The 13,365-nt window shown below is 36.6% G+C and overlaps 1 protein-coding gene across 23 annotated transcripts in view; it reads right to left on the reverse strand.

Moving 5' to 3' along the window:
• The window catches only part of Lnpk (lunapark, ER junction formation factor), a 68,095-nt gene that overhangs the window by 26,983 nt on the left and 27,747 nt on the right, over positions 1-13,365 (reverse strand). For all 23 annotated transcript variants that reach the window (XR_015683162.1, NM_001434307.1, NM_001077429.2 and 20 more), the window contains 2 exon segments: positions 10,576-10,659; positions 10,438-10,489 (listed from right to left, as the gene is read on the reverse strand). Coding sequence is in view for 22 of the 23 variants with exons in the window: in NM_001434307.1 (NP_001421236.1) it covers positions 10,438-10,489; positions 10,576-10,659 (136 nt within the window). In the remaining variant the exon portion in view is untranslated.

Genomic DNA, 13,365 nt, shown 5'->3' on the forward strand with positions numbered 1-13,365 from the left:
CCTGCTGCTGAAGACAGTACCTACGTGACTCACTGTGTGTGGAAAGTCCCAGGCGGTGCCTACACAGGGTCTTCACCCCTACACACTATCACCTTTGGTACAGGAAGGAACTATACATGCTACCAAGTGAGAAATGTAAACACCAACCCAGCTTACAAACCCTTTGATTTACAACGGTCTCCTGCCTGCGAGATGGTAGTACCATGGTGGGGCAAAGCTTAAGGGAGTAACCAATCAAAATCTGATTTGACTCAAGGACCACTCCACAAGATGAAACCCATATCCAACACTGCGTGGTAACCAAGAATCTAAGACTAGATAGCTCACGGACCTAGAGAGAAACCAAATACTACTGGTCTACTAAAAGAACATAGCAATAAAATGACTTCAATTGATATTCTGCTATACCCAGTGCCTTGATCAGCCATCATCAGAGAAGCTTCCTTCTATAGAAAATGGGAACAAATACAGAAACCAACAGCCAGACAATATTCAGAAACCGAGAGACTTAAAACATTCAGCCCTAACCAGGCTCCTTCTATCAAATCCCTCCCCGTTAGGGATCAGGGAACCCCCACGGAGGAGGAGAGGATACAGAGGCAGAGGGTATAGAGTACACCAAGCAAGCAAGGCCTTCCAAATCAGCAAGACCGATGTGCATACGAACTCAGGGAGAAGAAGCAGTCCTTCAAGGCATCAAGTTTTTTACCTTCTATCACTGTCCATGGAACGATCCCTTTACTGAAGAATACACTCTCAAACCTGTTCTCATAAAAAAGTACTGTGCTTTGCTTCTACCTTCTACGGTGGGCCTAAGTATACCAACTATTTCTGTGAGCATACCATACCCCTCCGATGAAGAGCACGTAAGTAGGAGCTGCAACCTTATTCCCTCAAGATATGATGAGGTAACTGCAAAGAGCATAAGCCTAATAAAGACCTGCGAAGATGATCTACTCCCTCCTACATTTCCATTAAAATTCCAACTCCCCATTACTCAACCCACACAGCATGATAAACAGAATACCCACAACATCAACAACAGCATTCCCAAACCGTTTAAAACTGAAACTAAAATTACAAATCAGCTCAACTTTTGTTTGCTCACTACACTGAAAATCTTAGACTAACTAGGAGGCTCTCACCTCGTTGGCCCTTGTTCTGGCACTTCAAATTAAGCACGTGTCTTGTATGTTATTTCTTTATCTTAACATTTATTTTTTTTTCTCATGTTGATGTCTTATTTCTAGTCTGATTTGTTTTTTAAGTCAACTCTGTACAACTTACACCTTGTAATTGATCAATATCTCATTTGATAATTTTTAGGAAAAATTAAACAAAATTTGGAAATTCTAAAAAAAAAGAAGTTCCCATTTACTTTTATCAATTGACATACTAAAAGTAATTTAGTCTCTAAGACTAAGACTATATGATTAGCACTAGGAAAGAGATTCTGGATTGCACACAGTGGAAGCAAAAACAAGATAAACTACTACACATAATGTCATAAACACAAAGTTAATAGAGTGCAGTACAGAGTCTCAGACAACTGGGGTAAGCGAAGTGATGCACTGTAGACAGGACTCTTGCTACTGAAGGTGCTTGAGGCGAATACTGAAAACACATGGAGAAAGAACTCTCTGCTATCTATATTAAATGTATGTGGCAGTTTTAAAATAAAGACTTATAAATATAAAAATTAAGTAAACAAATCCCTAAATCTGCCTCCCCAAAAATGGGGTGGAGGTTATCTATATGCTTTTCTCTTGAATCTGCATTCTGTGACTGTTTGCCCAAGAGAGTACAAGTATGCAAATTCCAACAACTACTTGTCCCTGGGACTCTTGGCTTGAGATTCGAGCCATTACTGGAGGACATTTACATCTATGTGGACAAGAACCAACAGACAGCACCAATGTACCAGCCATGCAAGTAAACCATCTAGTCCCAACCAAATAGCCACAACTCAGGGTGGAGACCAACTTTAGTCTACTCGACAAAACCAAGGGCAAACTCAAAGTCTGTCTAAGTAAAATACATAAATGTTAAAACTAAGTTTTAGGACCAGTCGTTTATTATTGATAGTTATAATGGTACAAAATTAACAATTAAGAACTATCTTATTTTATTTCTTGGATATTTTGTGTATTTACATTTCAAATGTTATTCCCTGCCCCCCCTCTCCTAAACCTACTTCCCCCTTTCCCTGCTTCTATGAAGATGCTCCCACTCCCACCCATCCTCTCCAACCTCAACGCCCTGGCATTATGCTGCCAGGAAACAAGGAAGCAAGTCTTCACAGGACCAAGGGCTTTTCCTCCTATTGATACTGGACAATGTCATCCTCTGCTACATAGGTGGCTGGAGCCATGGGAGCTCTGGTGGGTCTGGTTGGTTGATATTATTCTTCCTATGGGTTGCAAACACCTCCAACTCCTTCAGTCTTTTCTCAAACTCCTCCATTGGGGTCCCCTTACTCAGTCTAATGGTTAGCTGCAAGCATCCTCATCTGTATCAGTAGGGCGCTAGCAGAGCCTCTCAGGAGACATCCATATCTGACTCTTGTCAGCAAGCACTTCTTGGCATTAGCAATAGTGACTGCATTTGGTGGCTGCATCTGGGATGGAACCCTAGGTAGGGCAGTCACTAGACAACCTTTCCTTCCATCCCTGTTTCACTTTGTCCCTGTATTTCCTCCCGTGAGTATTTTGCTCTCTCTTCTAAGAAGGAATGGAGCATCCACATTTTGGTCTTCCTTCTTCTTGGGCTTCATATGGTCTGTGAATTTTCTTAGGTATTCCAAGCTTTTGGGCTAATATCCACTTATCAGTGAGTGCATATCATGTGTGTTCTTTTGTGACTGGGTTATCACACTCAGAATATTTTCTAGTTCCATCCATTCACCTATGAATTTCATGAAGTCATTGTTTTTAATAGCTGAGTAATAATATTCCATTATGTAAATGTATCACATTTTCTGTATCCATTCCTCTGTTGAAGGGCATCTGGGTTCTTTCCAGATTCTGGCTATTATAAATAAGGCTGCTATGAACAGAGTGGACCATGTGTCCTTGTTATATGTTGGAGCATCTTTTGAATATATGCCCAAGAGAGGTATAGCTGGGTCCTCAGATAGTACTATGTCAATTTTCTGAGGAACTGCCAGATTGATTTCCAGAGTGATTGTTCCAGCCTGCAATCTCACCAACAATGGAGGAGTGTCCCTCTTTCTCCACATCCTCGCCAGCATCCACTGTCACCTGAGTTTTTGATCTTAGCCATTCTGACTGGTGTGAAGTAGGATTTCAGGGTTGTTTAAGGATGTTGAACATTTCTTTAGGTACTTCTCAGCCATTCTGTATTCCTCAGTTGAAAATTCTTTGCTTAGCTCTGTACCCCATTTTTAATAGGATTATTTGATTCTCTGGAGTCTAATTTCTTGAGTTCTTTGTATATATTAGATATTAGCCCTCTATCAGATGTAGGATTGGTAAAGAGCTTTTCTCAATCTGTTGGTTGCCACTTTGTCCTATTGACAATGTCCTTTGCCTTACAGAAGCTTTGCAATATTATGAGGTCCCATTTGTCGTTTCTTAGTCTTAGAGCATAAACCATTAGTGTTTGGTTCAGAAAACTGTCCCATGTGCCCAGGTGTTCAAGGTTCTTCCCCAAGTTTTCTTTTAATAATTTCAGTGTGTCTGGTTTTATGTGGAGGAACTTGATCCACTTGGACTTGAGCTTTGTACAAGGAAATAAGAATGGATCGATTTGCATTCTTCTACATGCTGACCTCCAGTTGAACCAGCACCAATTGTTGAAAATGCTGTCTTTTTCCACTGGATAGTTTTAGCTCCTTTGTCAAAAATCAAGTGACCATAGGTGTGTGGGTTAATTTCTAGGTCATCAATTCTATTCCATTCATCTACCTGCCTCTCTCTGTACTAATACCATATAGTTTTTAATCACTATTGCTCTGTAATACATCTTGAGGTCAAAGATGGTGATTCCCCCCAGAAGTTCTTTTATTATTGAGAATAGTTTTCACTATCCTGGATCTTTTTGCTTTTGGAAATGAATTTGCAAATTGCTCTTTCTAACTCTATGAAGAACTGAGTAGGAATTTTGATGGGGATTGCATTGAATCTATAATTGCTTTCAGCAAGATGGCCATCTTTACTATCTGAATCCTGCCAGTCCATGAGCACAGGAGATCTTTCATCTTCTGAGATCTGCAATTTCTTTCTTCAGAGACTTGAAGTTCTTGTCATACGGATCTTTCACTTGCTCAGTTAGAATCACACCAAGGTATGTTATATTATTTGTGGCTATTGTGAAGGGTATCATTTCCCTAATTTCTTTCTGAGCCTGTTTATCCTTTAAGTAGAGGAAGGTTACTGATCTGTTTGAGTTAATTTTATATTCAATCACTTTGCTGAAGTTGTTTATCAGGTTTAGGAGTTCTCTGGTGGAATTTTTGGAGTCACTTAAGTATACTAGCATATCTTCTGTAAACAATGATCTTTTGACTTCTTCCATTCCAATTTGTATTCCTTTGACCTTTTTTTGTTGTCTAATTGCTCTGCTAGGACTTCAAGTACTATATTGAATAAGTAGGAAAAGTGTGGGCAGCCTTGTCTAGTCCCTGATTTTAGTGGGATTGCTTCAAGTTTCTCTCCATTTACTGGCTTGCTGTATATTACTTTCACTATGTTTACTTATGGGCCTTGAATTCCTGATCTTTCCAAAACTTTTATCGTGAAGGGGTGTTGAATTTTGTCAAATGCATTCTCAGCATCCAATGAAATGATCATATGCTTTTTTTCCTTGAGTTTGTTTATTTAGTAGATTACATGGATGGATTTCCATATATTGACTCATCCTTGCGTCCCTGGGGTGATGCCTAGTAGATCATGGTGAATGATCGTTTTGATATGTTCTTGGATTTGGTTTGCAAGAATTTTATTGAGTATTTTTACACAGGTATTAAACTGTCTTATTGGCACAAACCAGGTCGCATTAATCCTTTGCCTTAAAACAAAATTTAAAATAAAAAACAAACTGACAACAGAAGTCTTATAGTGATCTACATTCTAGAAGGCTCTATCAGAGATGGATAGAGCTGCTATTCTCCTGCTGTCTATTTCCCCCTCTCTCAGTCTAGCCCAGACCTACTGGGCTTGCTTTTTCTAGAGTATTGTAGGCATGTTCTCTTGTCTGTGTCTTTGTACTCACTGTTTCCTGGCTAGGATATCCTTCCTTCAGGTATCTACGTAACTCATACCCTCACTTCTTTCCTATCTCTAACACTCTCAGTGAGCTCTTCCCTAGTAACTCTACCTAATAATACTATCATCTGCCCTCCCGTAGGCTTATCCTATTCATCAACCTTTATTTAACTCTATCAATACTAACTTATTGTCTACCTCTGTACAACATGGAAAACAGAAAGGCTGTCCTTTTTGTTTACTATTGTATCCCTGTCAGCAGACGGACACTCAGTAAACACTTGGTGAAAGAGAAATAGATATTAGTACATATGCTGGACAGTTTTATGTCTACTTGATTTAAACTGAAGTCATTTTAAAGGGAACCTCGACTGGGAAAAACGCCTCTATAAGATCAAGCTGTGGGCTAACCTAGATTTTTTTTCTTCCCTTAATTGGTTACTGATGGTGGAGGGCCCAGCCCATTGTAGGTGGTGCTACTCCTGGGCTGGTGGTCCTGAGTTCTATAAGAAAGCAGGCTGAGAAAGCCATGATGGGCAAACCAAAAAAACAGCACTGCTCCATGGCCTCTGAATCAGCTTCTGCCTCCAGGCTCTGTCCCTGTTTGAGTTCCTGCTCTGACTTTGATGAACAGTGATGTGGAAGTATAAACCAAATAAAAATAAACACTTTCGGGATTGGGGATTTAGCTCAGTGGTAGAGCGATTGCCTAGCAAGCACAAGGCCCTGAGTTCGGTCCTCAGCTCCGGAAAAAATAAATAAATAAATAAAATAAACACTTTCCTTCTCAACTTGCTTTTGGTTATAGTGTTTTATCATAGTAATAGTAACCCCAACTAAGATAGTATATTAGAATTAAATCCAGTCCTGTATTTCGAGATCTTGAAAATGAAAAGGGTTAGTCCTTAAAAAAAAAGCTTAGTCCTGTATAATCAAAATCTTGAAAGAAATTTCATTTTTCATCATTCTCAAACACATATTTCTACATGATATAAGAGTTTGCAGGAATTTGAATAGTAACAAATTTCATTTTTCATTTCCATCCAAGCTTTATTGCTTTTTAATATGAGACAGAAATCTTTCCATCTTCTAGCCCATGACAACGCGAGCACCTAAGCAGCAGATAGCTCTGTTTAGTGTGCACACACACAGGTCCCGACTTTTTCACTCTTTATGCTTATTCCTTCCTATCAAATGATAATCATTTTTAAAAAAGATCAAACACTCAATAAAAATTCCTTGCCAAAAAATATTAGGGAAAGATATTTCAAGGTATCAAAAATAAAGAAACATCCAAAAGCCCTTCCAGTTAAAAGTCTAAGGAGAAAAGACAACTAACTAAACACAGCATAAAATTCCAATGGTGTCACAGAAGAGAAAGGGTAAAGAACAGCCTTTACCTCTCCATAATGGAGCAGAGGGCTATGAATATGCCTTCCTGTTATGGTAACAGGAGAAGCTTGGCACAGGAAAAAACAGGAACTCTACACTGTCTTTGCCATTTATCAATAGATCAAAACTGTTCTTTAAAAAAAGACATATACTTGAGAGGGATGGTTAATAATCCAGTAAGTATATTTTTAACTTATGTTAATGAGTGTTTGATCTTTAAAAAATGGTTATCATTTTATAGGAAGGAATAAGCATAAAAATAAAAAGTTGGGACCTGTGTGCACACAAATCAATACTACCCTCAAAATGTGTAACCAGTCTAAGCACAGTAAACATCATTAACCCAGTAACACAAAATTAAAATATCGATTATGCACACATCAGTTACAGCTCAGCAACTGCAAGAGAGATGGTGAATGAGAACAATTAAGTAAGGGATCTTTTGGAGGGTAGATCTTTCCAAGGGCCAAGGATGAGTGCTATGTATGTATTCAGTACTTATTCTTTCTGTTAACCATAAAGCAAACTAAAAGAGAGAGAAGGGAGGAAGAGAGGAAGGGAAGGCTAGCATGCAGTGCAGCAAAAACTAAAGACTCAGGACTAACAAACATAAAATCAACGGCTCTGTGACTATGTCACCTATAAAAACCACAGGAAGCAGGAAAGGTGGCACACACCTGCAAGTCTGAGGCAGGAGAACTGACAAGTTCCAGACTGGTCTGGGCTACAGAGCAAACCCGTCTCAAATAAACAAAAAAATAGGAAACTAAATATTAAGTAAGATTAAATAAATAGCACAAGTATAATTTTCAAAAAGTAAAATAAAATTATAACATAACTTAGAACTTTTAAAGGTAAGAAAAAATCCAAAACAGTAATTATATGCTAAGAATAAGACAACCTAGAATATACCCAAAGAAATACTATTTTTTATTTGAAGTTGTAAAATTTTTGAAGGGGATGGGACTGGGAAAACAGTTCGGTAGTAAAATGTGTGTAGTAATACCAGAATTCAATCCCCAGAACCCACCAAATGAAAACGGGGGCATGGAGCGCCAGGGCTAGGAAGCAGAGGCAGGCTCCCTGGAGCTCCTTAGACACCAACCTAGCCCATGTGGAGAAGCTGAGAGACCCTGCCTCAGAAACCAAGGTAAACAGCACCTGAAGAATGTGACAGCATGAGTGTCTTCTGGCCTCCACAGGCATGTGCATACACATGCATGCATAGTTGCACACACAATAGCATCCCACTACACATACACAGTTATTAATTTTTAAGGTTAAAAACTGATACATCACTAAAGTATCTGCCTATTAAGTATTCAGCACATTTTAAATGTCTACTAATTTGCAGTGATGGAATTTACACATGTATGTTATGGTGCATGTGTGGCAGTCAGAGGACAGCTCTCTCTTTCCACCGTGTGGATCCCAGGGATAGAACTTAGGTCATCGTGCTTGGCACCAGGTGCTTTTACCCACTGACTCGTCTTGCTTGTTCCTTCTATGTATGCTCTTAAATGACTGATCATAACAACTAAATATGAATTCTCTAAGACTAACCAAAAGCAAATGAAAACAGCGGCAGCTTTTCTATAATTATGATTCAGTGTCAGAAGAAAAATTTTATTTGGTTCTTGAAAGTTTTTAAGTAACACTTAAATTCTCAAAATAACTTACTTTAACTCAATGAAAAAATACCTAAGAAAGTTTTTTAAAGTAACAACCACAGCTTCCTGTAAAGTACATTAAAAAAGATATTTGCCATTTTTGTATTACTTATTCAAAAGATTTCTTTTTTTTTTTAAGATTTATTTATTTATTTTTTGTACAGCATTCTGCCTGCATATGTGACTGCAGGCCAGAAGAGGGCACCAGATCTCATTACAGGTGGTTGTGAGCCACCATGTGGTTGCTGGGAATTGAACTCATGACCTCTGGAAGAGCAGTCAGTGCTCTTAACCACTGAGCCATCTCTCCAGCCCTTCAAAAGATTTCTTACACACTATTAAATGATTCCTCCAGTCAAGCTAACCAGCCATATCCATCAGACCAGTTTTTCTCTATGTGGAGAGAACACATAAAATCCAGTCTTTCTAAATTTCAAGTAAACAATACAGCATTGCTAACTATAAGTATCCTGTACATTAGCTGTCTAGGCATATATTCACCTATATAACTAAAGTTCTATGTCCTTTGGCCAGTCTCTCCCTATTGCTCTCATCAGCTCTCTCTCTATCTTGGGAAACAATTTACACTCTGCTTCTATGAATTCAGGATTTTTTTAAGAAGTAGTACTGTATACACAAAATTGCTTGGGTCTGGAGAGATGGCTCAGGGGTTAAGAGCACACTGTCTGCTCTTCCAAAGGTCTTGAGTTCAATTCCCAGTAACCATATGATGGTTCACAACCATCAGTAATGGGATCTTATGCCCTCTTCAGGCATCGAGGTGCACATGTAAGTAGAACAGTCATATACATTAAATAAATAAATAAATCTTTTTAAAAATGCTTCAGATAAGGGTTGGGGATTTAGCTCAGTGGTAGAGTGCTTGCCTAGGAAGCGCAAGGCCCTGGGTTCGGTCCCCAGCTCCAGAAAAAAAAAAAAAAAGAAAAATGCTACAGATAAACAAACCTTTTTCTATGATTGCTTAACAGATGTACAAACTATACTGATTATAAAATGGGAATTTCACTAGAAACACATATATGTAGTTTATTTTAATGGTATATGAACTTTTACTTTTACCAAAAGAGCAGCCAAAAAATAAGAAAGAGCGAACTCAAAATCCTAGTTATCAAGGCCAAGAGAGTAAATCTTCCTACTCAGCAATATCAATTAGAAAACCTAAAAATGTAACTCATTTAATCTGCATGGTCCTTGTGGATATTTATAAAAGATTACCTTCGCAAAGTCATAAATGCTACTGTAACTTTAAAACCAGCATCCAATTCTACAAGGATGAGAATTGCAGTTTTCTATTTATTTAATATTCTTCAAGGCCACAAAATCTTAAAGACTTACCAGATTCTAGTGAAAACAAAAATATAAAAATTAAAAGCTGATGCAACTTTTATCCTTCACATTCTACTTTAGGAGACTTTTTACGTAAGCATTTAAAATGACTTCTGGGGGCTGATGAAGTAGTTCAATAGGTAAGGCACTTAATTCCTAAGTCTGAGAACCTGAGTTCAATCCCTGTAGCCCACACAAAAGCAGAAGGACTAAGTCAACTCCACAGAGCTGCCCTCTGACCTCTACATGAAAGCCTTGGCACATGATACACACAATAATAATAAAATGACTTGAAAATTTACATAATACGTAATGTAATGGTGATGATTTGTATGGTAGATAATACAACTTCAAAAATTTGTTGTTATATGAAATTCAATTTTCTTTTTTTTTCCTCATTTTTTAAATTATTTTACTTTTGTACTCTTTTAGAACAGACTTCAGCCTTGGCAAAAATCTTCATTCTCCAGAAGAAAATCATAAAAATGAAAAGATATTAATAAGATATTTCTTATTATTTACAAGGTGAAATGTAAAATATAGGTGAAATAGTTAAATTTTCAGATTGAAAGCAATTATATACTTTAATCTCAATATTCAATATTCTAATTTATCAACATATTCACACAACACAAAAACGAAATAAAATTAGTGTTATCTACCCAAAGTAATATGTCAGGTTACCAAGTATAAATTAAGATAAACATCTAACTTTTTACACACCACCAACACACACTTGTAAACTCACTTGGATAAATATGGATCTTTCCAACAGCAGCAGCAGTGTCTACAAAGTTATTTACCTTGTCCTGGCTTTGCAGTTGCAGCTGCTCCAGCAGATGGCGGCTCAAACTCCTGTCAATTACAATAATGTTTAAATTATACATTACCCTATTACAATGTATACATTGTAATGGAAAAATAAGTGTTATCAGTTTTACCTTTGCTTTCTTTGAGTCTGGATCAAACCTTTCAAGAATTAATTTTGCTGTCTTATAAGTTTCTTTTTCCATGACTTCTTCAAGCTACAAACAAAAATTTCCATTATTGTATTTTGAAACATGTACTATTTATTTTTTATAAATCTATTCAAATTGTATTAAAGTATCAATCAGGATTAAGGAAGATAAAGTCACCCCCTCCTTTTTGTACTTATATCTAGCAAATGTATCTAAATTGATAGATTTTCCTGCAACCAAATAATAAAAATCCAAGCTTTTAAAATAGTGTCTAACCTCTAGTATGTTACTTGTATTTTAACAGCTTTACTGCAAGGAAATACCAAATATTGCTAATTGTTTACATATAATGAGGAGAATAATTACATGCACCAACTTCAATAATGGAATGTGCAAAAATCTATCAGCCATCATTATTGGAAGTTATTAGACATGACAAGCAAATGACAGGCAATTCCTCAGATTTATTTCCTCACAGCACTTAATGCTATTAATTTAAGAAGGTCGTTAGCCAAGAGCTTTACAAAATAAAATCTCTGTGCCAATTAACTGCTGTCAGCATGGATTTTAGATTATTTATTAGCAGAAGCAATTAGCTCGCTGCAGACATGGTGGGAACTGTAACTGGGAGAACAGCCCTGGAATCTGCTCAAGTGGCTCAGAAGCTTCTCCCGCCTCTTCTCTCACATCCAAACACCTTTACAAGAAGTCAATCGCAGAATTTAAGTTTTTACTGACTTCTAGGCTCACACAAGGGAGGGACTGTAACTAAAAGCCTCACTGTTGTAGCACTTTATTTACAATGCTCTCAAGACACTTTATAAGCCTAATATGGGGGTTCAATTTTAAAAGTAAGTAATCACTAGTAAATATCATTTCAACAGTTATGGTCCAATATCAGAAAAAGTTAAATTTTAGTACAAGACAGTCAGTTATGACAAATAATTAGCGTGCAATTTAAAATGCTTTGGGAAAAATTGGAACATGACTTTCCTTCTTGGTGACCAATAACCACTTATATTCATTATATGTCCTGTTCATTCCAAGGACACTTATCTTCAAAAGTGACCCACACCACATTTACTTAGTTAAAGCATATGTTTCAAAGAAATGTCTTGCCACAATTATAGCTAATAGATTGCCCATTAAATGTTAAAATTTAAGAATCTCAGTTCTTAGAGGAATGATTTATAACTCTCAATTTAGTAAAACTAAAATATTTTACTAGTTATTTCAAAATTATAATAAATTCTCAAGATAAGCAATTTCAATTTTCTTATATAAAATTCATTTTGGACAAGTGAAAAATTAGTAATGGAGGTAAAGAAAGAGTATCATGAAATACATCCCCAAATCAACATCATCATGAAATATTAAAGAACTGATTCTCTCATTAGACTTTACACCTGTACTATCCAGTAGACCTCAGTACTGACAGATATGCTCCTACACTGGCACGATAAAGTCACGAAGATGAATATGGTAAATGGACACTTAAAATGTTGCTTTGTGACCTAGAAATTAAGTTTATAGGTTTATTTCACTATAAATAATGAAAATGTAACTAGTCAAATGTGACAAGTAGCTACTGATTTAGTCAGCATAGCTACAGATAAAATCTATTGCTAGGTTTATGATTAGCATAATACGAAAATGAAGTCAGTCTCTGAAAAACACTGTGGATTTTCTCCTACATGTGATTCCTAAATTTGACACCCACACAAAACCATGTCTATGTCCATGACATGAAGACAGAGTGACTGTCTATGGGAACGAAGGAGAGCAATGGAGGCAGGGCCACAGGGACTCTGAGAGGGCATGTGTTCAATGGACAGTACATACTTGCACCTAGTGACCTATATAACATAGTAAATATAACCAATCTATGTAGGGGAAGGCTTTAAAAGATGAAAAAGGTTTAAAGTTTTAAAAAGATTAGATACAATGATAATCTTTAACAGAGAACTCAAAGTCAAAATGCTATTTCAACAACGCTATTCCTAACAGATCAGTAAACGATCACTTGTGTGTCTGTGTTTCATTTACCTTAAATAAGATTAAATTTTAAACAGTAATAAACCAATCCCATTCTCCCCTTTATGATTTCAATTTTATCTAAAATTATTTTTATATAATATATATCCCTGTCATAAAATATGTGCCACCACAGGCAAGTGACCAAGGGCTCAAATCTCAAAAGCCAGAAACCAAAATAGATTGTCAGTTTGATTACCTCTGCTACTTGTCACATCAACAGAAAACTATATACAATATATTACACGCTATACAAAAATACATGAAACTGACCACATATACTTTAATTTCATTTTATGATTTTCTACATAATCATACAGTCAGCAACTATCACTATTTCCATATTTAATACTAAGAAAATAGGTAAAATCACTAAGATAAACACCAAGATTAATTCGCTTATTAAAGACTTTAGATGTCCGCCCCCCTTCTCTCTCTCTCTCTGAATCACAATACTAAGGAAACCTAAGAATTAACACGATCCATGTTTCTTCCATTTGGGGCTCTAACACAATCTAGGTACTAACCTTTATACCCTTTGTGCCTCATTTAGTTCTCTGTTGTGAATTATTTACCTACTTCCTATCTCCCAATTAACATATATTCTCATAATCTCAAAAATCCACACACCTAAACTACTTTTTTCAGTATATTAACTCTTAAATATTCATAATTTAATTTCAACATTAAAGTACTATCAAAAAGTATTCCTTGGAGAATCACTGTTATAATATATAA

This window comes from Rattus norvegicus, chromosome 3 (assembly GCF_021556685.1).
Source record: "Rattus norvegicus strain SHRSP/BbbUtx chromosome 3, alternate assembly SHRSP_T2T, whole genome shotgun sequence".
Classification (NCBI taxonomy): Eukaryota; Metazoa; Chordata; class Mammalia; order Rodentia; family Muridae; genus Rattus; species Rattus norvegicus.